The sequence below is a fragment of the Myxocyprinus asiaticus genome, chromosome 29, assembly GCF_019703515.2.
Source record: "Myxocyprinus asiaticus isolate MX2 ecotype Aquarium Trade chromosome 29, UBuf_Myxa_2, whole genome shotgun sequence".
Classification (NCBI taxonomy): Eukaryota; Metazoa; Chordata; class Actinopteri; order Cypriniformes; family Catostomidae; genus Myxocyprinus; species Myxocyprinus asiaticus.
Window position 1 is genome coordinate 39,830,732 of NC_059372.1, and position 27,093 is coordinate 39,857,824.

Sequence of the window (27,093 nt, forward strand, 5' to 3'; positions counted from 1 at the left end):
CAAGCAAAGAGGCACTGAGTTTGAAGACAGGCCTTAAAATACATCCACAGGTACACCTCCAATTCAGAACACCTTCTATCAGAAGCTATTTGGCTAACTGTCTAATGGCTTGACATCATTTTCTGGAATTTTCCAAGCAGCTTAAAGGCAGTTAACGAGGGCCTGGGTAGATCAGTGAGTAAAGACGCTGACTACCACCCCTGGAGTCGCGAGTTTGAATCCAGGGTGTGCTGAGTGACTCCAGCCAGGTCTCCTAAGCAACCAAATTGGCCCGGTTGCTAGGGAGGGTAGAGTCACATGGGGTAACCTCCTCGTGGTTGCTATAATGTGGTTCGCTCTCAGTAGGGCGCGTGGTGAGTTGTGTGTGGATGCCGTGGAGAATAGCGTGAAGCCTCCACACGTGCTATGTCTCCACGCTCAACAAGCCATGTGATAAGATGCGTGGATTGACGTCTCAGACGCGGAGGTAACTGAGATTCGTCCACCGCCATTCCGGATTGAGGCGAGTCACTACGCTACCACGAGGACTTAGAGCACATTGGGAACTGGACATTCCAAATTGGGGAGAAAAAAACTTAGCGTATGTAAATTTCTGACCCACTGGAATTGTGATATACACTGCCGTACAAAAGTTTGGGGTCACTTGCCTGAAATGATTCTCATGGTCTTAAAAATCTTTTGATCTGAAGGCGTATGCTTAAATGTTTGAAATTAGTTTTGTAGTCAAAAATATAACTGTGCCAACATATGAATCTGTTTCATTACAAAACTAAAATTGTATATATATATATATATATATATATATATATATATATTAGTTTTTGAAATGGATGACTTGGAACGAATAATAAAGAAAAACAGCCAATAAGTGCCCAACATAGATGGGAACTCCTTCAATACTGTTTAAAAAGCATCCCAGGGTGATACCTCAAGAAGTTGGTTGAGAAAATGTCAAGAGTACATGTCTGCAAATTCTAGGCAAAGGGTGAGTACTCTGAAGATGCTAAAATATAACACAGTTTTGATTTATTTTGGATTTTTTTTTTTAGTCACAACATAATTTATATAGTTCCATTTCTGTAATTCCATAGTTTTGATGACTTTACTATTATTCTAAAATGGGGAAAAAAATAATAATAAAGAATGAGTAAGTGACCCCAAACTTTTGAACAGCAGTGTAGTCAATTAAAAGTGAAACAATCTGGCTGTAAACAATTGTTGGAAAAATTACTTGTGTCATGCACAAAGTAGATGTCCTAAACGATTTGCCAAAACTATAGTTTACTAATATTAAATCAGTGGAGTGGTTAAAAAATGACGTTTAATAACTTCAACCTAAGTATATGTAAACTTCATATATGTAGACTTCAACTGTGTATATATATATATATATATATATATATATATATATATGTAGCTTATAAAAAAAAAAATACCCAAATAATTTGGGTAAATCAATTTTCAGTATTGTTATATTCTTGCCCTTTTAGGGTAAAGAAAATAAATTTATGAACAAACAAACAAAACAAATGTATGTGATGAGTTTAAAGCAATACTGAGTCATTACAAAATGAGTAAAAGTGTACTGAAAATGGAAGTGTAAGCAGTAGTTCTAGCAGGAAGACTCTGGATCCTTACGCTTTCTTTCAATCAGGCTTCTCATCCAATCACAATACAGCCTCCGCTTTATAAGCCTACACACCTGTCTCTATGTTTTGCATACTTCCGTTGTTTTCACCCCCTTCCACCCCATCTCCACCAGTTTAGGTCCAGTCCTGGGTGGGGGTAAGCCCCGCTCCCCTGCCGTCATCACCTCTGGCAGAATCTGACGGTTCAAGCAAGAATCTGAGCACTGAATCGTAGGATGGGGCTTATGCCAAATATAAGTTTCTCTACATTCGTAATAATTCCATTCATCCAGAGTTCCTTCTGATAGAACTGGTTGTGTTTCTCATGTAAGAGGTCTATAATTAATTAGCTTATACTTAGCATTTTTTCACTTATATTCATCTTCGCAAATTCCATGGGATGCTTACGGATATTGTACTTCAGGTTTGAAATGTTCCCTTTCGTCACAATTTACAAACTTGGTAACTATCATTAACATTTTTAAATACACAAGTATTCCTTCTGTATATTGTGGATTTCAACCGCACCAATATGAGGGGTAAATAAAGTTCAAGCTCTGACATTTGGTGTGCTGTGCTCTGAATGAAAAGTTAATTTATTTTATCACGTCAGGTTGGTGAAGCTGTAAATGAAGTCGATATTTTTAAATGATATTTACAATGAAAAACAAAAACAAAACAAAAAAACAGAAAAAAAAACAGAAAAAAATCCTGACTCACAATGGTAAAAATGGCAACGGTTTATGACAGCCATATTATATATTTTTTTAAAAACCGTGGTACACTGTGAAACTGTTGAATCTCTATTCTGCACACAAACTGTCTCCTTCGCATGATAAATACGTTATCACTACGACACACACCCATCATGGTATCGGCTCTGCTTTTGTTCACAAAAACATGTCCCGGGATTGATCCCGGCAATGTTACTAGGGTCTGATCCCGAAATCAAATTTTCGGGCATTTCAGCACCGGCTTGCGTTCACACTAAAGGCTCCCCGGCATTGATCCCGCCAATATCCTTGGGTCACAGCCCAGTGTGAATGAGGTTTAACACAAAGGTGTGTGTTGAGGTGTGTGATCTGTGTCTCTTACACATCAGTATCTCACATACTGACAATAAATTTAGCCTGGAAACTATAGTTTCTGCCCAAATACTACAGTTATTGTTACAACTATAAAACCACTACTTGATTTTACAGTTTCTGAAGAAAATGTGAGTGTAATAAAGTACAACAGTTTGGTTCCGAAAGTAAAAATCACATTTATTTTCTCCATAGGCGAATTGATACGATAACATATAAACTCTGAAAGGGTCAGGAAACCCACCTTGTTGAGCCCCAACTTTCACACCACAGACTGAGAAATGACTTTCAAATTGGGCGAGAAAATATGTAAATATATGGGCGGGTATTGTGGGTGGGAAGAGGGAAAACAGGAGGGGGTCAAGACCTACTTCCAAAAACACAGACAGCAGGGATGGCTGAACCTCACATTATGTGTGGAGATGAAAACAAAAGAGTTTAGGGCACTTTGCTGTATATTAATCATGGGACAAAACTGTGAAGAGTTAATGCAATAGAACAGTTTGCAAATTTGTAAAAAGATTTGAATATTTTTTTCAAACTTTTAAGAATGTAGTGAGAACAGCACGTCTGCAACAAGAGCAGACACTAACATCAAAACCAGCACTGCTTTAAGACTTTACGATATTTATAGGTATTTACTCTTACAAGGAGTGTTTCGGGTTTAGTACAAGTTAAACTCTATTGTCAGTATTTGGGGGATACTGTTGATTTGCCACAGAAAATAATTTTGACTCATCTTTTTCTAAAAAAAAAAAAAAAAAAAAAAATAATTGTGCACAGTAATAAGGCACATACAAGGAAAGTAAACAGATCCGATACACAAAACATAAACACACTGTTTTTAAAAAAAGTATAGACACAATACTGTATGATTTAATATGACTGAAGTGTGATAAAATCACTTACTAACCTGCCTGTGTAAAGTTATCCAGTATTTCAACTCCTTTGTCATGAGGACGTAACAATAGGCGTAAATCCAGGAAACTTTATGTAAAGTAGATCAAAGTTAGAGTTGACATGACTGAGTTTTTGGTTTTCATCACTGAGCCCATTTACATGCACTACCAATACGCTGACCACTGCCAAAAATCAGCTTATTAAAAAAATCTGACAAAACAAGAAAACCGTGTTTACATGAGCTTAGAAATAATCACATTATTCTCTGCTTTTGACGTCAAACAGAGCAGGTGAGCATAGCGATTAGAATTTCACAAGACTGCGCTCAGCCCCGCTCCAGCCGCTCTTAAGGTGCTTGCTTTCCGCTCCAAACAGAATGCGCTACATTTTGCATGTGACCACATTAATGTGTAATGTTTCTACGCTGACAAATATCCAGTGTTGGTGGCTATATTAGTTTCAAGATTTTAAACAGAGTGGATTTTCAGAGATGAGGCAGTGTTTAAACGCGTTGTGATTCGTGAGCTGATGGTGACAGGTGCCGATTCCAACAACAGACTACAATGAAGTGAGAGCACAGAGGCAGTTCGAAACAGATTATTTTCCCGGACATACGTCTGTAAAGTAAAATCATTCTATTAGGCTACCGGAGACGTCTGTAAGGTTTACCATCGATTTGCACAGGATAAGCGATGTCTGTATAAATCACAAAGATGAGAGTGTCGACTGCATTTACACACTGCTGTCACGCGTAACTGACCCATCAGAAAATGTATGCTATTTAGCTGTGCTGATTAATTATAAAGTATTAAGCATGTTCATATGTATCTGGGTTTATAAGAAAAAATTGACTTGAATATCAAAAGAAATCATGCTTGTTTCACATGCATCAGTCCAAACGCAACAGCCAGCATTAGATGCAGTTTTAACCACTTCAGACACATGGTGAACTTTAGAAACGACGAGTTAAAGGGTTCACAGGCTGGACAGTGCAGATTCATCACAGGCTGGACAGTGCAGATTCACTGGCTTTTTACCAACATGTCAATTCGCACGGGATAAGAATAGTGGGTTATTTTTACTGAGCGTCTGATAGGTAAAAGACGCTATTATCGTTACCGGCGCAGGAACGCGCAGCCCACAAAAAGTCCAAAAATTTACTGAAATTAACGATTAGCACAGTATTAAAAAAATGTAGAAGCTCTGGTAATTATGCTGTTACATTACCTCACGTCCCCATGTAAAATAACCACGTCCAAAAAGGGCAGAGAGAACAAGGCTATTTTTTAAAAGTAGCCTACATCAGGCATTTTTTGTGCAGTTGTTATTTGCGCCATGAAATATTAGGTCGTATGTCTAATATGAAGAGGGATTTTTTTATACCTGATGAAAAAACATACACAAGAATGTTGACAAAGAAATGATGAATCATTTCTTTTCATTTCATGCCGCTCCGCTCCAAAATCGCTCTCGCTCATGAGCGCTCGTGAGCGAGGAGTTGAGCAATCCCACGAGCGAATATTTGAGTGGAGCGACAACTTGCTCCACTCCACTCACATGCTCTGACGTCAAACCGTGAAGATACATGCGCTTAACACATGCACACATTGGATAAGCCGGTGAGAACACCGGTAAAGATGTTTACATGCCACACGAAATCGGCGGAAATGGGCAAAAATCTTCCAGTGTTGACCGGTAGACAATCTTATTATGTCCATTATCCGACACATGGAGAATAAGCGATGTAATCCGTGCTCATAGCCCTCCCTCATTAACAGCGTGTTTGGAACAGGACTTACACAACTGCAGCCAAGGAATGCTCGCAGTGGTCCGGTAATGGACTGTGGTGCGTTTGTGGAGTGATATCAATCTGACCATGGTGTTTAATGTAAAAGTCCAATCTCATTTCTGTTCCCTGAGTGCTGTTGAAGTCTCGTGCCTGCGGAACAGCTGTTTCGTCCATGTCATGTGTTTGAAATCTTCGATGTGGCTATAATGTGAGCTCATCAATGAGGCAGCGCTGTGATTGGATGGAAGTGTTCCTTCTCATGAATAATGTGCAGAAACGCTCAGAATCTAGTGACGTAAATGCGTGCTGTCCTACCAATAATAAAGAGTTTACACTGATACCTAATTTTGTGACATTGCTTCAATTTTCCTTTTGAAACTGAACGAAATGGCTCAATAAAATGTAAAAATAACCACTTTACCCTTTACAATAAACATAATGAGTGTTATCATTGTTTTCAGTGATGTGCATCCTGTACATATCTGTTCACATCTCAGAAATCGTGTTTTTGGGTTTTATGACCCTTTAAAAGACAAACCTATAGTAGGCTACAAGGTTTGTTAATCGATAGTATACAGTGCATCCGGAAAGTATTCACAGCGCTTCACTTTTTCCACATTTTGTTATGTTTCAGCCTTATTCCAAAATTGATTAAATTCATTATTTTCCTCAAAATTCTACAAACAACACCCCATAATGACAACGTGAAAGAAGTTTGTTTGAAATCTTTGCAAATTTATTAAAAATAAAAAAACGGAAAAAAAAAAAAATCACATACATAAGTATTCACAGCCTTTGCTCAATACTTTGTTGAAGCACCTTTGGCACCAATTAAAGCCTCAAGTCCTTTTGAGTATGATGCTACAAGCTTGGCACACCTATTTTTGGGCAGTTTCTCCCATTCTTCTTTGCAGGACCTCTCAAGCTCCGTCAGGTTGGATGGGGAGCGTTGGTGCACAGCCATTTTCAGATCTCTCCAGAGATGTTCAATCGGGTTCAAGTCTGGGCTCTGGCTGGGCCACTCAAGGACATTCACAGAGTTGTCCCGGAGCCACTCCTTTTTTATCTTGGCTGTGTGCTTAGGGTCGTTGTCCTGTTGGAAGATGAACCTTCGTCCCAGTCTGAGGTCCAGAGCGCTCTGGAGCAGGTTTTCATCAAGGATGTCTCTGTACATTGCTGCATTCATCTTTCCCTCGATCCTGACTAGTCTCCCAGTTCCTGCTGCTGAAAAACATCCCCACAGCATGATGCTGCCACCACCATCCTTCACTGTAGGGTTGGTATTGGCCAGGTGATGAGTGGTGCCTGGTTTCCTCCAGACATGACGCTTGCCATTCAGGCCAAAGAGTTCAGTCTTTGTTTCTCATGGTCTGAGAGTCCTTCAGGTGCCTTTTGGCAAACTCCAGGCGGGCTGTCATGTGCCTTTTACTGAGGAGTGGCTTCTGTCTGGCCACTCTACCATACAGGCCTGATTGGTGGAGTGCTGCAAAGATGGTTGTTCTTCTGGAAGGTTCTCCTCTCTCCACAGAGAAATGCTGGAGCTCTGTCAGAGTGACCATCGGGTTCTTGGTCACCTCCCTGACTAAGGCCCTTCTCCCCTGATCACTCAGTTTGGCCAGGCGGCCAGCTCTAGGAAGAGTCCTGGTGGTTCCAAACTTCTTCCATTTACGGATGATGGAGGCCACTGTGCTCACTGGGACCTTCAATGCTGCAGAAATTTTCTGTACTCTTCCCCAGATCTGTGCCTCGATACAATCCTGTCTCGGAGGTCTACAGACAATTCCTTGGACTTCATGGCTTGGTTTGTGCTCTGACATGCACTGTTAACTGTGGGACCTTATATAGACAGGTGTGTGCCTTTCCAAATCAAGTCCAATCAACTGAATTTACCACAGGTGGACTCCAATCAAGTTGTAGAAACATCTCAAGGATGATCAGTGGAAACAGGATGCACCTGAGCTCAATTTTGAGTGTCATGGCAAAGGCTGTGAATACTTATGTACATGTGATTTATTTTTCGTTTTTTAATTTTAATAAATTTGTAAAGATTTCAAACAAACTTCTTTCATGTTGTCATTATGGGGTATTGTTTGTAGAATTTTGAGGAAAATAATGAATTTAATCCATTTTGGAATAAGGCTGTAACATAACAAAATGTGGAAAAAGTGAAGCGCTGTGAATACTTTCCGGATGCACTGTATATTGCTGTTGAAGCCATTAGGCTGCATTATTTCAACTTCAATGTTTAAAATCCTTATTTATTAGCAGAGTTCCAGGTTAAGAACTTCACTTCCCATTATCCAGCATACAAAGATCCATCAATGAGAGAATTGCAAACAAACCACACAAAAGAGCTTTGCAGTGACCGCCCACTTCAACGATTCACTGTAAATGGCGCAATCCAGTGGGTCTTTCTACACTCTCAAACTACTTATATACAATATGTATTTGTAAATAATAGATTTTTTTTGCACAATTTGTACTTTGCAATAAAATATGCTGTTTCTAAACTTATAACCAATAATATTTTTTAATTTGATTATGTCGAAGTACACATCATTCAAAAAGAAAATCTTTTTGTTTGATTTTCTAACAGTTTTTTGCTTCAAATTCTAATTTGTAATGCCGTGATTAACCTCAGAACTTGTTGGTTTGGTTCATGGCTTAGAACTCTTTTGAAGCATTTTATTATATCCCAATAGAAAAAAAATAATGAGAAAAACATTTCATGAACCAAGACGGCTAATAAAAATGGGCAGGTACTGGTGCGCTCTATTGCTATGTGGCTGCTAAGATGTTCTGAGTGATTATTAGCACACTGCACATATCCTTACCCAAAGTCTAAGCAATAAGCATAGTGAAGCTTGCCTTAACACACATACTAATAATTATAGTAACTATGGCATTTTGACAGACACTATGGATACCATAGTGAATTTTCGTATTTGCTATGGTACATGGTATATTTTCGTAGGGGTATTCTTCTTTCTCTGTTCATCTGTTTATAATTTTTTTTTTTTTTCATTTGCCTTAGATCCTATTCCATTTCTGGATGATTTTTAGCCCATTCTATTGGCAGGATGCTCTTTACTTCTCTTTCTCTACTACTCTCTCTCCCAGCTTGATGAGCACTCAACTTCGGACAAAGCACTGAATCCCACGGGTATTTTCTTCAGAAGTAGTATCTGTAAATGAGGGAATCACAAATAGAACTGCAGCGACACTGTGCAATCATGTCTGGTTTATTGAACAGGCCCTGCAATGTCTCATGGCTCAGATTTTACCATTTTTACACAGAAATCTGAGTTACATCACATAACCTTATCTCCACTGAGACCCTGAGGTCCTAGGTCAGTTATGTAGAGGGTGTTCACTAGGCTGTTCACATTTTGTTGATTGCTTGGTCCAAACCTGAACCCTGTATCAAGTCTACTCAGGTACGGTTCACTGGTGCACACCCAAGTTAGGAAAACTGCTTTTACAACCAACCATACAAAGATAAATCTACCGTCAAATTGATTGAATGTGCACCCTAAACCTCCTTTAAAGAGACCAGTCCACATGGCAACAGATGTATGTGTATCTACTTACTTGATGTAGTAGGGCACTTTATTCTGGGACACTGCTCTCTGCCAGGGCAACTGGACTGATGCTGTGGAGACACACACACACACAAAAGATTGATTAAAGTAGAGCACATAGGTCTGATCATGATGGTGTTGGTAAATGAAGCATTAGTGAAGAATATCTCTCTTATATCAGCGAGATCTTACTCTACTTATTTCCCAAATCAGGGTTCTGTGTAAAGTAATGGCCCTTTCAAACATCAAAATTCTCAATGCATTGATCTCCAGGAGTGTTAGCTTACAGTTACTGGCTTTAGAAGGAAAGTGTTACTGGCCATTTGCACAGGATATATATATATATATATATATATATATATATATATATATATACACACACACACTGTATATATTTGCCAATGGGGTAAACCAACTAAACTTGTTTTCCCTTTGAATCAAGTTTTTTCCTTACCCCATTGGCAAATGTTTTTTTTTTCTTGTTATAAGCATAAACATAACAAAATTTTGTTAGATTTCATGCTTCAAATATTACATATGTGTGTGTGTGTGTCTATATATATATATATATATATATATATATATATATATATATATATATATATATATATATACAGGTGCTGGTCATATAATTAGAATATCATCAAAAAGTTGATTTATTTCACTAATTCCACTCAAAAAGTGAAACTTGTATATTATATTCATTCATTACACACAGACTGATATATTTCAAATGTTTATTTCTTTTAATTTTGATGATTATAACTGACAACTAAGGAAAATCCCAAATTCAGTATCTCAGAAAATTAGAATATTGTGAAAAGGTTCAATATTGAAGACACCTGGTGCCACACTCTAATCAGCTAATTAACTCAAAACACCTGCAAAGGCCTTTAAATGGTCTCTCAGTCTAGTTCTGTACGCTATACAATCATGGGGAAGACTGCTGACTTGACAGTTGTCCAAAAGACGACCATTGACACGTTGCACAAGGAGGGCAAAACACAAAAGGTCATTGCAAAAGAGGCTGGCTGTTCACAGAGCTCTGTGTCCAAGCACATTAACAGAGAGGCGAAGGGAAGGAAAAGATGTGGTAGAAAAAAGTGTACAAGCAATAGGGATAACCGCACCCTGGAGAGGATTGTGAAACAAAACCCATTCAAAAATGTGGGAGAGAACCACTACGCACAGACGTATGCAAGACATGGGTTTCAGCTGTCGCATTCCTTGTGTCAAGCCACTCTTGAACAACAGACAGCGTCTGAAGCGTCTCGCCTGGGCTAAAGACAAAAAGGACTGGACTGCTGCTGAGTGGTCCAAAGTTATTTTCTCTGATGAAAGTAAATTTTGCATTTCCTTTGGAAATCAGGGTCCCAGAGTCTGGAGGAAGAGAGGAGAGGCACACAATCCACATTGCTTGAAGTCCAGTGTAAAGTTTCCACAGTCAGTGATGGTTTGGGGTGCCATGTCATCTGCTGGTCTTGGTCCACTGTGTTTTCTGAGGTCCAAGGTCAACGCAGCCGTATACCAGGAAGTTTTAGAGCACTTCATGCTTCCTGCTGCTGACCAACTTTATGGAGATGCAGATTTCATTTTCCAACAGGATTTGGCACCTGCACACAGTGCTAAAGCAACCAGTATCTGGTTTAAGGACCATGGTATCCCTGTTCTCAAACTCGCAAACTCGCCTGACCTTAACCCCATAGAAAATCTATGGGGTATTGTGAAGAGGAAGATGCGATATGCCAGACCCAACAATACAGAAGAGCTGAAGGCCACTATCAGAGCAACCTGGGCTCTCATAACACCTGAGCAGTGCCACAGACTGATCGACGCATGCCACGCCGCATTGCTGCAGTAATTCAGGCAAAAGGAGCCCCAACTATGTATTGAGTGCTGTACATGCTCATACTTTTCATGTTCATACTTTTCAGTTGGCCAAGATTTCTAAAAATCCTTTCTTTGTATTAGTCTTAAGTAATATTCTAATTTTCTGAGATACTGAATTTGGGATTTTCCTTAGTTGTCAGTTATAATCATCAAAATTAAAAGAAATAAACATTTGAAATATATCAGTCTGTGTGTAAAGAATGAATATAATATACAAGTTTCACTTTTTGAATGGAATTAGTGACATAAATCAACTTTTTGATGATATTCTAATTATATGACCAGCACCTGTATATATATATATATATATATATATATATATATATATATATATATATATATACATACTGTACACACAGTATTTATTAGCACTTTATTAGGAACACCTGTACACCTACATATTCATGCGATTATCTAATCAGCCAATCGTGTGGCAGCAGTGTAGTATATAAAATCATGCTGATACGGGTCAGGAGCTTCAGTTAATGTTCACATCAACCATCAGAATGGGGAAAAAAAATTGATCTCAGTGATTTGGACTATTGCATGATTGTTAGTGCCAGACGGGCTGGTTTGAGTATTTCTGTAACTGCTGATCTCCTGGAATTTTCACACACAACAGTCTCTAGAATTAACTCCGAATGGTGCCAAAAACAAAAAACATCCAGTGAGCGGCAGTTCTGCGGACAGAAATGTCTTGTTGATGACAGAGGTCAATAGAGAATGGCCAGACTGATTCGAGCTGAGAGAAAAGCTACGGTAAGTCAGATAACCACTCTGTACAATTGTAGTGAGCAGAATAACATCTCAGAATGCAAAACATGTCGAACCTTGAGGTGGATGGGCTACAACAGCTGAAGACCACATATACATACTCCAACTGTCATGCCACTAAAGCTAAACTGAATTATTTTGAACTGAATAGAATACTTAAGGTTAGGGGTTTGTTCAAATCCTTGATCCTAAGTATGATCAATAGTAATAGTGATGCTTGTTTTCGTAAATACCATTAATTATTGACTAATGAGACAGGCTGCATAATGCTGACATGATTGTATGACTTTATTCATATTTATTACTGTGACTCACTGGATAAGAAGTGTTGAGAGGAGGGACCAAAATCTCTGTGTGCTTCCCGCAAGAGCTTCAACCTGTCCTCTACAGCCACCTGGAGAGTGAGTGAGAGAGAGAGAGAGAGAGAGAGAGAGAGAGAGAGAGAGAGACAAGGCGAGATATTGAGAGATAAACTGAGGGTATAAAAGAGAGAAATGTACATAAACTTTCTCTTTCTGTACTCTGACTATTCATAGACTGATACTGAGGTGAAGAGATTCCCTTCACACACACAACAATCCACTGAGAACAGCGTACTCTACTAATAACACATCAGATGACCTTCAGAGAGAGAGTTAGATCAGAGTGAGAGAAAGAGACATAAAAGGCAAATAAATAGTTTAAAATTGATTTACTAGAGATGAAAGGGAAGGAAAGGACAGGACAAAGAAAGGAAAGGGAATGGAAGGACAGGGAATGAAAGGAAAGATGACAAGACAGGATGAGGAAATTGAAGGAAAGAAAAGAAAATGGAAGGATAGGAAAAACAAAGGACAGGATGAGGAAAAGGAAGGACAGGGAAGGAAAGGACGAGGCAAGGCAAGACAATGTAAGGAAAGAACAGGATAGGAAAGGGAAGGAAAGAACCGGATAGGAAAGGAAAGAACAGGATAGGAAAGGGAAGGAAAGGAAGGGAAAGAACAGGATAGGAAAGGGAAGGAAAGGAAAGGAAAGGGAATGGAAGGACAGGGAATGAAAGGAAAGATGACAAGACAGGATGAGGAAATGGAAGGAAAGGAAAGAAAAGAAAATGGAAGGAGAGGAAAAACAAAGGACGGGATGAGGAAAAGGAAGGACAGGGAAGGAAAGGACGAGGCAAGGCAAGACAATGTAAGGAAAGAACAGGATAGGAAAGGGAAGGAAAGAACCGGATAGGAAAGGAAAGGAAAGAACAGGATAGGAAAGGGAAGGAAAGGAAAGGAAGGGAAAGAACAGGATAGGAAAGGGAAGGAAAGAAAGGGAAATGAAAGAACAGGATAGGAAAGGAAGAGAAAGGAAAGAACAGGATAGGAAAGGGAAGGAAAGGAAAGATGACAAGACAGGATGAGGAAATGGAAGGAAAGGAAAGAAAAGAAAATGGAAGGATAGGAAAAACAAAGGACAGGATGAGGAAAAGGAAGGACAGGGAAGGAAAGGACGAGGCAAGGCAAGACAATGTAAGGAAAGAACAGGATAGGAAAGGGAAGGAAAGAACCGGATAGGAAAGGAAAGAACAGGATAGGAAAGGGAAGGAAAGGAAGGGAAAGAACAGGATAGGAAAGGGAAGGAAAGGAAAGGAAAGGAAGGGAAATGAAAGAACAGGATAGGAAAGGAAAGAACAGGATAGGAAAGGGAAGGAAAGAACCGGATAGGAAAGGAAAGGAAAGAACAGGATAGGAAAGGGAAGGAAAGGAAGGGAAAGAACAGGATAGGAAAGGGAAGGAAAGGAAGGGAAATGAAAGAACAGGATAGGAAAGGAAAGGAAGAGAAAGGAAAGAACAGGATAGGAAAGGAAAGGGAAGGAAAGGAAGGGAAAGGAAAGAACATGACAGGAAAGGAAGGGAAAGGAAAGGGAAAAGAAGGAAAGGAAAGGGAAAAGAAGGGAGGGGATGGGAAGGGACAAGACATGAAAAAAGAAAAGACAAGAAAAGGACAGGAAAGGTTTGTAGGTGGAGTACCTGCAGTAGTTTCCATCGCATGTTGAGGTTATCTAACTGGCGGTTGGTGGTGGAGGACAGCTGGACGTCCAGTGGAGTCAGCTGACTTGCAAGATCATTCACAGCTCGAACATCTTGTTTCATTGGAGAGATTTCCTCTCGGAAAGCCTGGAACACACACACACACACACAGCAATAGAGAGAGAGAGAGAGAGAGAAAAAAACATTTTAACATCTTTATATCCACACATTGCACATTGCGTGTTTGGAAATTACTCATACCAAGTGTGAGAGGTCTAAAAGGGTTATCATGAGACTAATGAAATCTAGTTAATAAACCATCAAAATAGCTTTAGACAGGAAATGAAGGTGAAAAGGATTACCTAGAATAATGCATAACAAACATTCTGTATATTCGTTAGTGGACTCTAAGTGGATGAACTTTTATTTGGACCCATTGGCATGGTTACTGACAATGCCAATGGATAAGGAAAAATACACTCACTGATGTCCTATCAATGTGATCCTCAAGGGAGTCTATGAGAAGGTCTCCCACAGGTTGCCAGCCTGCTTTGAGTTCCTCTGCCTGAGCTAGATGCAGGTCCAGCTGGTCCATGGAGCTCTGGAGGTCCTGCAGTTTATCTAGAGCTCTCTCCACCTGCTCCTGCCAGGTGTCCGCATGTCCCATCAGCCTCTCCCAGCGCTCACCAACTTCTGCTGTCTGCTTACGAATCGCCTTAGCCACTCGCTGGGCCTTCTCCTCTGGGGTCAGGTCTATGAAACATCACAGAAACAAACTCAATTCAATCTACACTTTACTTGTGTTCACTTCATGTCAATTAACTTTTAAAAGTTCTGGTTATAAAGGTACATTTTGATTTACAGAGCTACAAACCATAGCAATCTGCCTTACTGTCTACATAAGCACCTACCTTCTAAAGCATCCCATCATGGAACCATGGAAGACTGATTTGAAACGAACTATTTGAGACTGGTTTAATATATCAAACTGATTCCATGTGGCATCATTGATTGAAAATGTTTGCCTACTGTCTTTTGTGTTGAGGCATGCCTGTGATGCTAAAAATGTTAGGTGGGAAGCTCACAAGGTTTTAGAACATATAATCATTTTCTAAAACATTTGTTTTTGTGCATTTCACATTGATCAATATGATAAATTATCAACATTTCAGCTAAACCGACTACATTCAGAGGATATTAATAATGCAAGCTCACTTATAAAGGTTATTTACCAACGAGTCCACTCAGCTAATGAGCTGAGAGTGGATATGGTTTTCCAGATGAGAGGAGGCAGATGTTTGGGGAATCTAAGAGGAGCCTAGGGCATGTCTATAGGCTGGTCTACACCATTAACATCTGCTCTTTTATTCTGCTTGCAGGGTTTTGAAAGACATTTAAATACACTTCAGGTAATGTCACTGTCACAAACAGCAGGACTGAACTCTCCATTCTATTAACTCTCACCTCTATCTTTCATCTACATATTTTTCTTTCAGGCAAGCGAGAATCAATTTACAATTCAAATTCATTCAAGTATTTGTGCAAATGTATGAAATTCAATTAAGATCCAGATGTTGAATAGAAACGAACTGGCAGTAATATTTTGTAGTGCCGTGTTTATGTTCATTTGACAGTGGAACAGATTGCTTATCATCATATAATAACAAAATTCAATTTATAAAACCGTCATTGCCATTAACATTTGGGTAAGGTTGCTCTCAGCTAGCTTGACTACATTATACAGGTTTTTTCACAAGTTGTTACAATGCTGTGATATCGCTTTTATCCTGTGTACATAATAAAACTGATCCACAATCCATTCATCTGTTTAATCATGCATCCATCCCCCCATCAGTTTATTAATCCATCCATCCATCCATCCATGCATCATCTATCCATCTGTCATCCGTTCTTCCATCTATTTATCCATGCATCATTTCATTCATGTCTATCCATCCGTCTATCCATGCATCCATCATCCTTCAATCCATCCATCCATCCATCCATCTGCCATTTCGCCATCCATCTTTCCATTTTTCTGCCCATCCACTAGTTATTTTTGTTTTTTTACGTAATATAAATGTTTAATATTGTGAAAATGTGTATGACATTGTTAGCACATCCCCTTGCAATTTTTTAGTATCCTCATTACCACTAAACTACATATGCTGTCAGCAGATTTTTTTTGCCACATAAATCTTTCATAGTATAGTGCCTACCCATCAGTGTTGGGGAGTTGTAAACTAAAAGAAGGGGTGCTACTTACTGTACGGTTCCTTTAGCGTTGGGAATTCATTTTACTAAGTTCGTTTTTTGGAACAGTTAATGTCAATGTAATGTAAAAAAAAAAAAAAGAAAAGTTCAAATAAATGATTCACTGATTCACTTGAGCCCCACACAGCCTTAAAGGGACTTCACCTTTTTTAAAGCAAAATATTTGCTGCTAATAATAGCTATAATTCAGTTCAGTTATATAAAATAGGGTGTTTTCTAGTTCATTTAATGTGCATTAAATTGTTGTTCAATATAATATTACGAAAAATTAGGGTTTGATAATAGTAATATTGTTGTGAGTGTAGTTACAATGCTTTTTTGGCAGAAACCAAATTTTATGTGTCAATGGTTTTGATACAATGAACCATGGTTTAACTACTACAACTCTGTAGTATCCATATAGCAACCATGGTTTTACTGAAGTAATATCATAGTAACAATAACTGTTGTAACTAGGGATGTGCAAGACTAGTGGACTAAACGGTTCTGATGCTGCTAGTCGACACTGGAATTTCTAGTCGGTTATATTTATATAATATCATTTAATTTATATATTTATTAATATTTCCCCCCACTAAACTGATAATAATTTTTACACATTTACGTTTAGCTTTATATTTTTACAGAGGCTGCACTTAAATAACTGTCGTATTAATGTTACATATTTTAAATAGAATTAATAATACAAATGTTATTTAAAAAAGAGGATATCTGGAGCAGGTACAGAGTTTAATTTCACCTCAGGCTGCACATGCTACTTCCCTCTCTCGCGCGACATGCGCAGGAAAATGTCCTCTCGCTAGACAAGCAAACTCAGCAAAGTAGTAATGAAATCACTTTGGTGGTGCGGGGATGGGCTTTCCAAATGTTTGAAAGTCCCTAAGGATGTTTTCACATTTGAGTCTTCTTTACATCTGTGCGTGCTTGTATGTTATTTTTCAGCTGAGCAGGCTTTTTCAAGCGCAGGATAGACGCCTCAGGTGAGTCAAATTCCGTCTTTCACCGGACCATGTCGACGTGTTAATTTTACTCATCAAAACATTTATGCTTTTGAGTAAGTAGCCTAGAAAATAACTGTTTTAGACTGGGTATGCCATTTTTTTTAATCTGCTGATTAAGAAGGCTATTTTCAACGAGGTGCCGACTGCTGAACGGGTTAAACTATCTTTTATTCTGTGTGCACGTCATGTTTAGAATACATTAGGTTTATTGCAGGCTACATCACAGGCCTATTTTTTCTATCCTATAGCTACTATTTTTTTATTTTTTATTTTAGTTTTATTTATTTTTTACATCATAACTGTTATTGGTTGACATTCTTTACAAACAGCTGTCATATTAGATCAATGGCCAATGCATGACTACACGTCCTGAAATACACGCAACTTTTCAGAGCATTTTTTCTCTCTCATAGATTTGGCTTAGTCTACCTGTTAAATATTTTCAACAATGTCCTGACTGTTTTAATATGTTAAGTAACTTTTACTTGGTGATTTCCATTTAGAACAGGCTTTTAATGGTTGTTCCTTTGATCCTGCACAATTCATTCAATTGTTTTCAATAAATATGTCTATTAATTATTCACTAATGTTGATTCAGTGAATGCGTGAATCTATATTTAATGTACAGTGATCATAATTCACAGCGAGCACGTCACAGATCAATGCCCCTTTTCAGTGGAATTTAGCATCGAATTTGGAATAAATTAAGTATTTTAAATGGGTCGCATAAACACTTCTTTTTTTTTTTTACTGTTTTCTGAAGGTTGGTTTCTCTTTAGACTAGTCGGTTACAAAACTTCAGTTTAAACGACAGTCAAATTAGTCGTAGCGCACATCCCTAGTTGTAACTATGGTTAATTTTGATTGAACTAAGAAAGCTTTGTGTAAGGTGTTTTTGTTAGTTATTATAAAAATAAAAAAAGTTGAAATAACATCCCACAGTGGTTGAATTGTGGTATGTTCAATATGTTTTAGACACACCTCTCATTAAAATGAACAAATTATGTTATTTTAAAACCAAAATAATTTTTTTGTTGTCATTGTTGCTTTTGTTTTCTTTCATAAAGTTTGTTTTTGAAGTAAAAACATGTTCTAATTATGTTTGTACAGCAACAAACCTAAATGCAACATCGTGAAATGTAAAAATGTTTTGTGCTTGCAGGGTTATCTATGATTTTATCTCTGTAGGTTTCTTCACACCATGTGTGTGTACGTGTGTGTATGTAGATCAAGCTAACCAAATGAGCTGGTTATCTATTAAGATAGCTGTGCTCTGTGCTTTGATCGCTGGGATAAGTAAAAACGGAAGCTCACAGAACACTCTCAGGCTCTGATCAGAAGCGTGTGAGATTGCTGTAGGTGTTCCGAGTGAGGGGAGGTCAGATCACTGCTCTGCTGAACCCTGCTGACATCAATAGTACCAAATGTGAATTATATATAGAGCTGAATTTCAATTTGTAGTAAAGATATTAAATAAGAACCTATAAGCAAGCCCTATCGCATTGGCTCTGATATGAAACTTTGATTATTTGAGATCACAGGGATCTTTTAATCCACATCTATGCCTCTATGATATTCTGATTTCTAGATATGGCTAGAGTCCTTCCTTCAATGTAAGTCTAAGGGATTTTTCTGCCTGTTTTCTCATGAGCCAGGCAAATATTGCTAGTGTGATTGCTTAGAAAAGTAATAACTCACCACTCCTCAACAAGCCGCACATTTTGAAGGATCATTTATCGTAGCACAAACCGTGTGGGACGTTTTAAACAGCAAAGTTGAATACTTAGGGGTTTGTTCAAATCCCTAACACTACTGGAGCAATATTAATTGTGATGCTTTCCTTAGCAAACACAACTAATAATACTTTAAACTCTAGATGATTTTAATCTTTTATGAAAGACAGAAAGCTCAGGGCTTCAGGAAGCCGAGAAGTAGAAATTGCCTGCAGTCTGTGATCTGCCAATTAACCCAGTTCCTGTGGGCATTCACTAACTCCATCTAAATGCTTGCTTTCATGCATGCATGTATATGGACACACACACACACACACAAGTTCACTCTGCGGCTCTTTCGCTCTCTGTTAAGTGATGTCTGACGTTTGTCCAAAATGAGCTTTTTGAGAGGGTCCCTGAGGAAGTGTCCAGAGAGCTGTGGAACTTTCCCGACATCAGATAGTGCAGCTTCGAGCATGTTGATAGAAAGTGTCCGACTTATCAGAGACTCACTTACATCAAAGAGCATCCCTTGGAGAGTGTCAAAATAAACTCTAGTTTGGGTGATGTGTGTGTGTGTGTGTGTGATGTTCTGATGTGGATATCAATGCTCTGAAGTCTTGTTTTTGGAGAGGTATTTTTAAGTGTATGTTCACAGCGCAAACTCCTTTCCCTTCAATACAGTTATTTACAGTGTTTTTTTTTTTTTTTTTTTTTTTATGTTGGGGAGGATAACAGGAAGAGGAGATAATGGGCTTGCACCTGTTTTGGGCTGCAGGTTCTTGCGTGGCTCTTCGGGCCCTTCGATTGGCTGGTCGGCCAGAAACATGTGAGCCTGGTCTAATGTGCTGAGGACAACATGTTCACGCTCCTTCAGCTCTGCCCTCAGCGCCTGAAAACCAAAAAAATGGAAACATCACATCAAAATCTGTCAATTGTTACTGACATTAATAGAGATATAATTATAAAAAAAATAAATAAAAAAAAATATGCTCTTACGTCATTCAATGACCATTAAAAGACAGATGGATGGATGGTGAAATGATGGATGGATGTATGGACGGATGAGAGATGGATGGATGGATGAATGGAGGACAAATGCATGGATGGATGAATGGATGGGCAGATGGATGGATGAATGAATTTAAGCATGCATGGATAGAAAGATGGATGAATGGATGGACAGATGGATGGATGAATGAATGTATGCATGCATGGATAGAAGGATGGAAGCATGGACGGATGGATGAATAGATGCACGGATAAACAGATGGATGGCGGATAGATGCATGAACAATGGATGGATGGATGGATGATGGATGAACAGATGACGGGTGGATAGATGTATGCATGGATAAACTGATGGTGGGATGTATGAATAAACGGATGAATGGATGGATGACTGATTGATGGACACATGGACGGATGACGGATGGATGAACACATGGATGTACGGATGACGATGGAAGGATGAATGGATGCAAGGATAAACGTATGGACAACGGATAGATGGATGGATGATGAAAGGATGGATGGATGCATGTTGGATGAATAGATGTTTGGATGGATGGATGGATGGATGATGGATTAATGGATGCATGGATGGATGGACGGATGACGGCTGAATGAATGGATAGTTAATGGATGAATGGATGCAAGGAAAAACGGATAGACAATGGATAAATGGATGGATGAAAGGATGGATGGATGCGTGTTTGGATGAATTGATGTTTGGATGGATGACGAATGGTAGGATGGATGGATGCATTAATGGATGGATGAATGGATAAATGGACAGATGAACAGATGTATGGATGTATGTATGAATAAATGGACGGCAAATGGATGGATGTATGGATGGACAAATAACGGATTTCTGGATAGATGTCTGTGTAAACGTGCAGGGGGTTGCTTAATGGAAAATAAAAACAATGAGATGAAGAAAAGGTGAGAATGAGAGCAGAGAAAGAATGAGTGTCCAAATAAAAATGGGCACAGAAGTGCAATTGCAGCAGCGATCTCAGACGAGGTATTGCTGTGGGGTCACGCTGAAATTTAGACAAATTAATAGCCATTCTCTAGCTCAGACAAAACTAATTCCTGTGGGACTTCTGTTCAGTCAGACACACACACAATTAAATGAACAGCCAAATCTCAGCAGAGGAAAACTGGATTACCATCCCACAAATAGTTGGGCCTCCAAGGCTACACTGGAGAGCAGGGTCACAGCACCCTTCCACCCTTTTTTAACGGTCGTTAAACAGTACCAAAGAAGTGATAAGCCTGTTAATTACATCATGCTACAGTACACCCAACCATCCTGCAGCCAGAATTACAGGCCCATGATAAGGAGAGGAGATGAAGAGGAGCGGTCCATTAAACAGCATTATGGAGGTGTTAAGGGCCGATATTAAAAAATCATAAAGGTGACATGAGTATCAGAGTAAGAAGGGCAAAGACATGCAAGTATGAGGACAAAGAAGCAGATGACCATGTATGTGTCTACAATTCACTGGCTGACATATACAACACAAAACTGGATTCACTGGACTGTAGTCAGCGCTATTAATGCTAATTTGATTTCCAGGGAACGCACAGTTAAAACATAAAAACTGCATGCACAGTAAGTTGCTTTGGATAAAAGTGTAATTTTAAACAGACTAGTGGGGTTGACTACTGATTTCATTTGTAGTTTTTAAACTTCAATATTTGTATTTGCAGTGGAACTTGAAAGGGAAATAATTTACTTCTTTGAGAGGGTTTTAGAATGCTGACAGCAAGCTGTGTTTTAGCATGCTAACAGTCAAAAGGGGCTGTTCACACAGGTTGCGTTGTATTAAATACAAGTTCAATTCAATCAACAGTATTTGTGGCATGTTGATTACCACAAAAAATTATTTGTGCTATACGTGTAAACATGATTTTAGTGTAATAAAATCACTTACTAACCTTATCTGTGTTAAGCTATAATCAAAATTACAACTGGTAAACCCTGTAGGTGAGTTTAAGACACTAAAATCATGTTAACGTGTACAATGTTTATGTCTTGTGGCTATACTTTAGAAACAATGTATTTCAGCATTTATGGACTGGGACCCATTTACTGTACCTCCACTGTAAGTGCCTTAATACAAACTTGATTTTTGCTTTTTTTTTTTTTTTTTTTTTTATAAACAAGAAGTGTCAACATTCTTTTCTGTGGCAATTAACATTGTTACAAATGCTGTCGATTAAGCTTAATTTTTGTATTAAACCTGGAACATTAATTTAATTGTAGTACACGTCAAATACGTCTTAGGCCGAAGTGTCATTTCCTGCAGTGTGTTTCAGCACCTCAGACGTGTTTTAAAGATGCCCTGCTAAGTAAAAGTAGTTCTTTGAGAAAAAACAAAAACAAATCCACTGCACCACGAGTAGCTGTTTTCGAACACATCCTGTTTGGTGTTGTGATCGTAAACCAGACAGATTATACAGGGCTTCATTAAGACAGACAAGTCAACTAATTGGTCAGACAACCCACCGACTAGTGACATTTAAAATATGCAAAGATATGAGCAAAAAAACAAACAAAAAAAAAACAGAAATGTTTTGACAGCACCACAAAACAGAGTTACAGTTTTCACACTGTTTAGGGAGAGTAACCTATGGATGGCTAACATTTAGTTGTCTCTGCATATTAAGCTGTATTAGGAAAAAGTATTTTAAGACTGAAAAAACTGCACACTTCATCTTTAATGCTAAGGGAGATTTATGGAGGGTGGATCAAATCTGAAATTTGTTTCTGCACAAGCTCTCCAACGGCAATTACAAAAGATGCATTTCACTCTTCTATTTCTTCCTCTCTCTTTCTTTCACATGGACGAAGACTGTTTCCAATTCTAAGGCCAGATGCCAAAACAGCAGCACATTTCCTGTGCACTTAAAAACACTTGACGGAAGCAGAAAACACAAAAGCACACGTATTCACGTAATAAATAACCCCTGTGCCTGGAGTGGAAGACCATTCAAAATCTCCAGTGCTCAACAACTCACATCCTGAACATCTCTGAGAGACTCCAAAACAAGCACTCTAATGGCTCAGCTCCAGCCAAAAACATCCTCAAATCTAGTTTCTGGGGAGGCTGGATGTGGAGAGAGACAGAGTGGTTGTTTTGTCCATCAGTTGTGGTGGTGTCTTGCCCTTGTCAGGCTAAGACTTGGGTCTAAGATGTTGGAACAGTGCCACAACTCCGTTTATCACTATGGAAACACACTGCGTCATAGCAACAACACTCATCGAAGCATCACTTGCTTCTGTCGAGAATGTCACCTTGACACTCTAAATGAACATCTTATTTATAGGTTAAAGGAACGTTCCAGGTTCAAAACAAGTCAAGCTCTATAGACAACATTTATTTATGTTGTTATGAGTTATGCTGTCCAAAAAAAAATAAAAAATCCACATAAATTAATAAATAAAATAAAAAAACACTATAAAAACATCTTTATGTTGTAATGAGCAATGCTGTCAAAAACATCTAAGAATACTAAAATAAATAAATAAACAAATAAATAAATAATACTACAAAAACAAATGTCAAAATGTCCACATGAATAAATAAAAAAATACTACAAAACAAAATCTATGAACATCTTTAGATTGTTATGAGTTATGCTGTCACAATAATCTAAAAATAAATAAATAACACTACAAAAACAAAATCTATGAACATCTTTAGATTGTTATGAGTTATGCTGTCACAATAATCTAAACAAATACTAAAATGAATAAATAATAATAATAAAAAAAAAATCTATGAACATCTTTAGGTTGTTATGATTTATGCTGTCACAATAATCTAAAAATACTCAAATAAATAAATAATACTACAAAAACAAAATCTATGCACATCTTTAGGTTGTTATGAGAAATGCTTTCAAAATATTATAATAATACCGTAAAAATAAATAAATACAAAACACCTTTAGGTTGCTATGAGTTATGTGGTCTCTATAATCTAAGAATACCACATGAATACAAACAAATAAATAAAATTAAATAAAAATTAAAAAATAATAATAATCTAGTTATGATGTAAGATATATTGTCAAAAAAATACAAATAAGAATACAATAAATAATACTACAAAAACAAAATCTAAGAACATCTTTATTTTGTTATTAATTATGCTGTCACAATCTAAGAATACCACATGAATATAAACAAATAAATAAATACTACAAAAATATATAGTTATGCTGTGAGTTATGCTTAAAAAAAAAAAAAATCTAAGAATACAATACATAAATAGAAAGTTGAAGTCAAACGTTTACATACGCCTTAGCCAAATACATTTAAACTCAGTTTTTCACAATTCCTGACATTTAATCATAGAAACCATTCCCTGTCTTAGGTCAGTTAGGATCACTACTTTATTTTAAGAACGTGAAATGTCAGAATAATAGTTGAGAGAATGATTTATTTCAGCTTTTATTTCTTTCATCACATTCCCAGTGGGTCAGAAGTTTACATACACTTTGTTAGTATTTGGTAGCATTGCCTTTAAATTGTTTAACTTGGGTCAAAAGTTTTGGGTAGCCTTCCACAAGCTTCTCACAATAAGTTGCTGGAATTTTGGCCCATTCCTCCAGACAGAACTGGTGTAACTGAGTCAGGTTTGTAAGCCTCTTTGCTCGCACACAATTTTTCAGTTCTACCCACAAATTTTCTATCGGATTGAGGTAAGGGCTTTGTGATGACCACTCCAACACCTTGACTTTGTTGTCCTTAAGCCATTTTGCCACAACTTTGGAGGTATGCTTGGAGTCATTGTCCATTTGGAAGACCCATTTGTAACTGAGCTTTAACTTCCTGGCTGATGTCTTGAGATGTTGCTTCAATAAATCCACATAATTTTCCTTCCTCACAATGCCATCTATTTTGTGAAGTGCACCAGTCCTTCCTGCAGCAAAGCACCCCCACAACATGATGCTGCCACCCCCATGCTTCAAGGCTGGGATGGTGTTCTTCGGCTTGCAAGCCTCACCCTTATTCCTCCAAACATAAAGATGGTTAATATGGCCAAACAGTTAAATTTTTGTTTCATCAAACCAGAGGACATTTCTCCAAAAAAGTAAGATCTTTGTCCCCATATGCAATTTCAAACTGTAGTCTGGCATTTTTACGACAGTTCTGGAACATTGGATTCTTCCTTGCTGAGCAGCCTTTCAAGTTATGTCGATATACGACTCGTTTTACTGTGGATATATATACTTGTCTACCTGTTTCCTCCAACATCTTCACAAGGTCCTTTGCTGTTGTTCTGGGATTTATTTGCACTTTTCACACCAAACTACGACAGAAATGCATCTCCTTCCTGAGCGGTATGATGGCTGCGTGGTCCCATGGTGTTTATACTTGTGTACTATTGTTTGTACAGATGAAAGTGGTACCTTCAGGCATTTGGAAATTGCTCCCAAGGATGAACCAGACTTGTGGAGGTCTTGGCTGATTTCTTTTGATTTCCCCATGATGTCAAGCAAAGAGGCACACAGTTTGATGATAGGCCTTAAAATACATCCACAGGGACACTTCCAATTGACTCCAAGCTAATTGGCTAATTGCCTAAAGGCTTGACATAATTTTCTGGAATTTCCCAAGCTGCTTAAAGGCACAGTTAACTTAGTGTATGTAAACTTCTGACCTACTGGAATTGTGATATAGTCAATTAAAAGTGAAACAATCTGTCTGTAAACAATTGTTGGAAAAATTACTTGTTTCATGCACAAAGTAGATGTCTTAAACGACTTGCCAAAAATGTGGAGTTTTAATGACTTCAACCTAAGTATATGTAAACTTCTGACTTCAAATGTTAATAATCATACTAAAACAAAATCTATGAAAATATTTCTTTTGTTATTAGTTATGCTGTCAAAAAAATCTAAGAGTACCACATGAATATCAATAAATAGATAAATAAATAACTTTAAAAAAATATGAATATATTTGTTTTTATGAGCTATGCCGTAAAAAATCTGAGAATCCCACAAAAACAAATACTTCACACACACACACACAAAAACATTTTTGTTGTTATAATTATGCTGTCAAAATAATCTTACCAAATAAATAAATTATATATATATATATATATATATATATACACAAAGATGTTCATAGTTTTATATATATATATATATGTATAACTATGAACATCTTTGTTATGAGTTATGCTGAAAAATAATCTTAGAATACCACACAAATAAATAAATAAATAAATTCTGGAGAGCTTGCTGCCTGTTAAGCTCATATTTTGTACCAAAATGTGTTATTTGAGTTGTCAAGTCTTATTTATCCTTTTAATGGTGGGAATACTTTAAGTGGATGAACTTGTGAACTAGTTATATGTTACCGATGTAAATTTCTCATTATCTTTCTCTTTTTAAACTGTTCCCTACTCATATCCTTACGAGTATCGTGAAAGTGTTCATGTTTACCAGCTTTACATGGTCATGACAGGAATTAAAAGTTCAGATATAACTACACACATCCAAGGGCGGTAATTGATTTTTATCACACTAGTTTGATGTTAACCTGTTTAATGTTTAATTCTGTGGCGATACTTTTAAAAGAATGTGTATTTTAATGTTTTTACAATGTCTTGCCCCCCACTGTAAGTGCATTGCTTTAAACACGATTTACAGAACAAACTAATAGGTGAGTCTGAATTATTTTCAGTGGTAATCAACAGCATGTCACATATGCTGTGCATATATAGTAGCTTACAGTAGTAGTTTTGTACACAAACATTTTCAAAAAGAAAAAAATCAGACTTTCTGATCAATGATGGAACTGAACTGAAGGACTTCTAATGTCTTTGAACATCAAGAAAACTTGTAAAACCCACCAGCTCACATAATGAAAGTACACTCATAAACATCTTAACGTTTGCTGCTCAAAATGGCAAAAAACAGCTTAGATGCTTGTCAGCATAACAATATTCATTGGTCAGATATCACCTGAGCACTGTCCCATAATACAAGTCCATCTCCAAATTAGATAGCTTACTTAAAAATGACTTGGGTGCACTAACAAAAGTCAAGGTTACATTTCAGACTGTTCGGTCCATAAACACTGTTAACAGCTATTTAATTTAATAGCCACAGTCTGCTTTCAATGGCTTTTGCTACTCATTAAACAAATGCAGAACTTTTTAAAACTTTGACAGATATTCTTAGTTTAATGTTTCCTAGTAGGCCTAATATGAATTTTCATTGTTGATGTACAAACTCTAAGATCAAAAACACACTATGCTAGTATGCAAAAGCAGATGTGAATGCTACTGTATTGCATTGCAAGCATGCATTCTCATTGTACATACTTATCTTTTACAGACCTTCTTGGTTTAATGTTTTCTAGTAGGCCTTTAACTAATTCTTCACTATTAATGTACAAGTGTAAGGCCAGAAACATACACTTAAAG

The 27,093-nt window shown here is 37.6% G+C and overlaps 1 protein-coding gene across 1 annotated transcript in view; it reads right to left on the reverse strand.

Annotated features, from left to right (window-relative positions):
* Positions 1 to 27,093, reverse strand: part of LOC127419658 (dystrophin-like) — a 375,384-nt gene that overhangs the window by 75,950 nt on the left and 272,341 nt on the right. The window contains exons 57-61 of the mRNA XM_051661226.1: positions 19,394 to 19,523; positions 14,129 to 14,397; positions 13,645 to 13,791; positions 11,963 to 12,041; positions 8,994 to 9,054 (exon numbers count right to left, since the gene is read on the reverse strand). Coding sequence (XP_051517186.1) covers positions 8,994 to 9,054; positions 11,963 to 12,041; positions 13,645 to 13,791; positions 14,129 to 14,397; positions 19,394 to 19,523 — 686 coding nt within the window. The remainder of the gene's footprint in view (positions 1 to 8,993; positions 9,055 to 11,962; positions 12,042 to 13,644; positions 13,792 to 14,128; positions 14,398 to 19,393; positions 19,524 to 27,093) is intronic.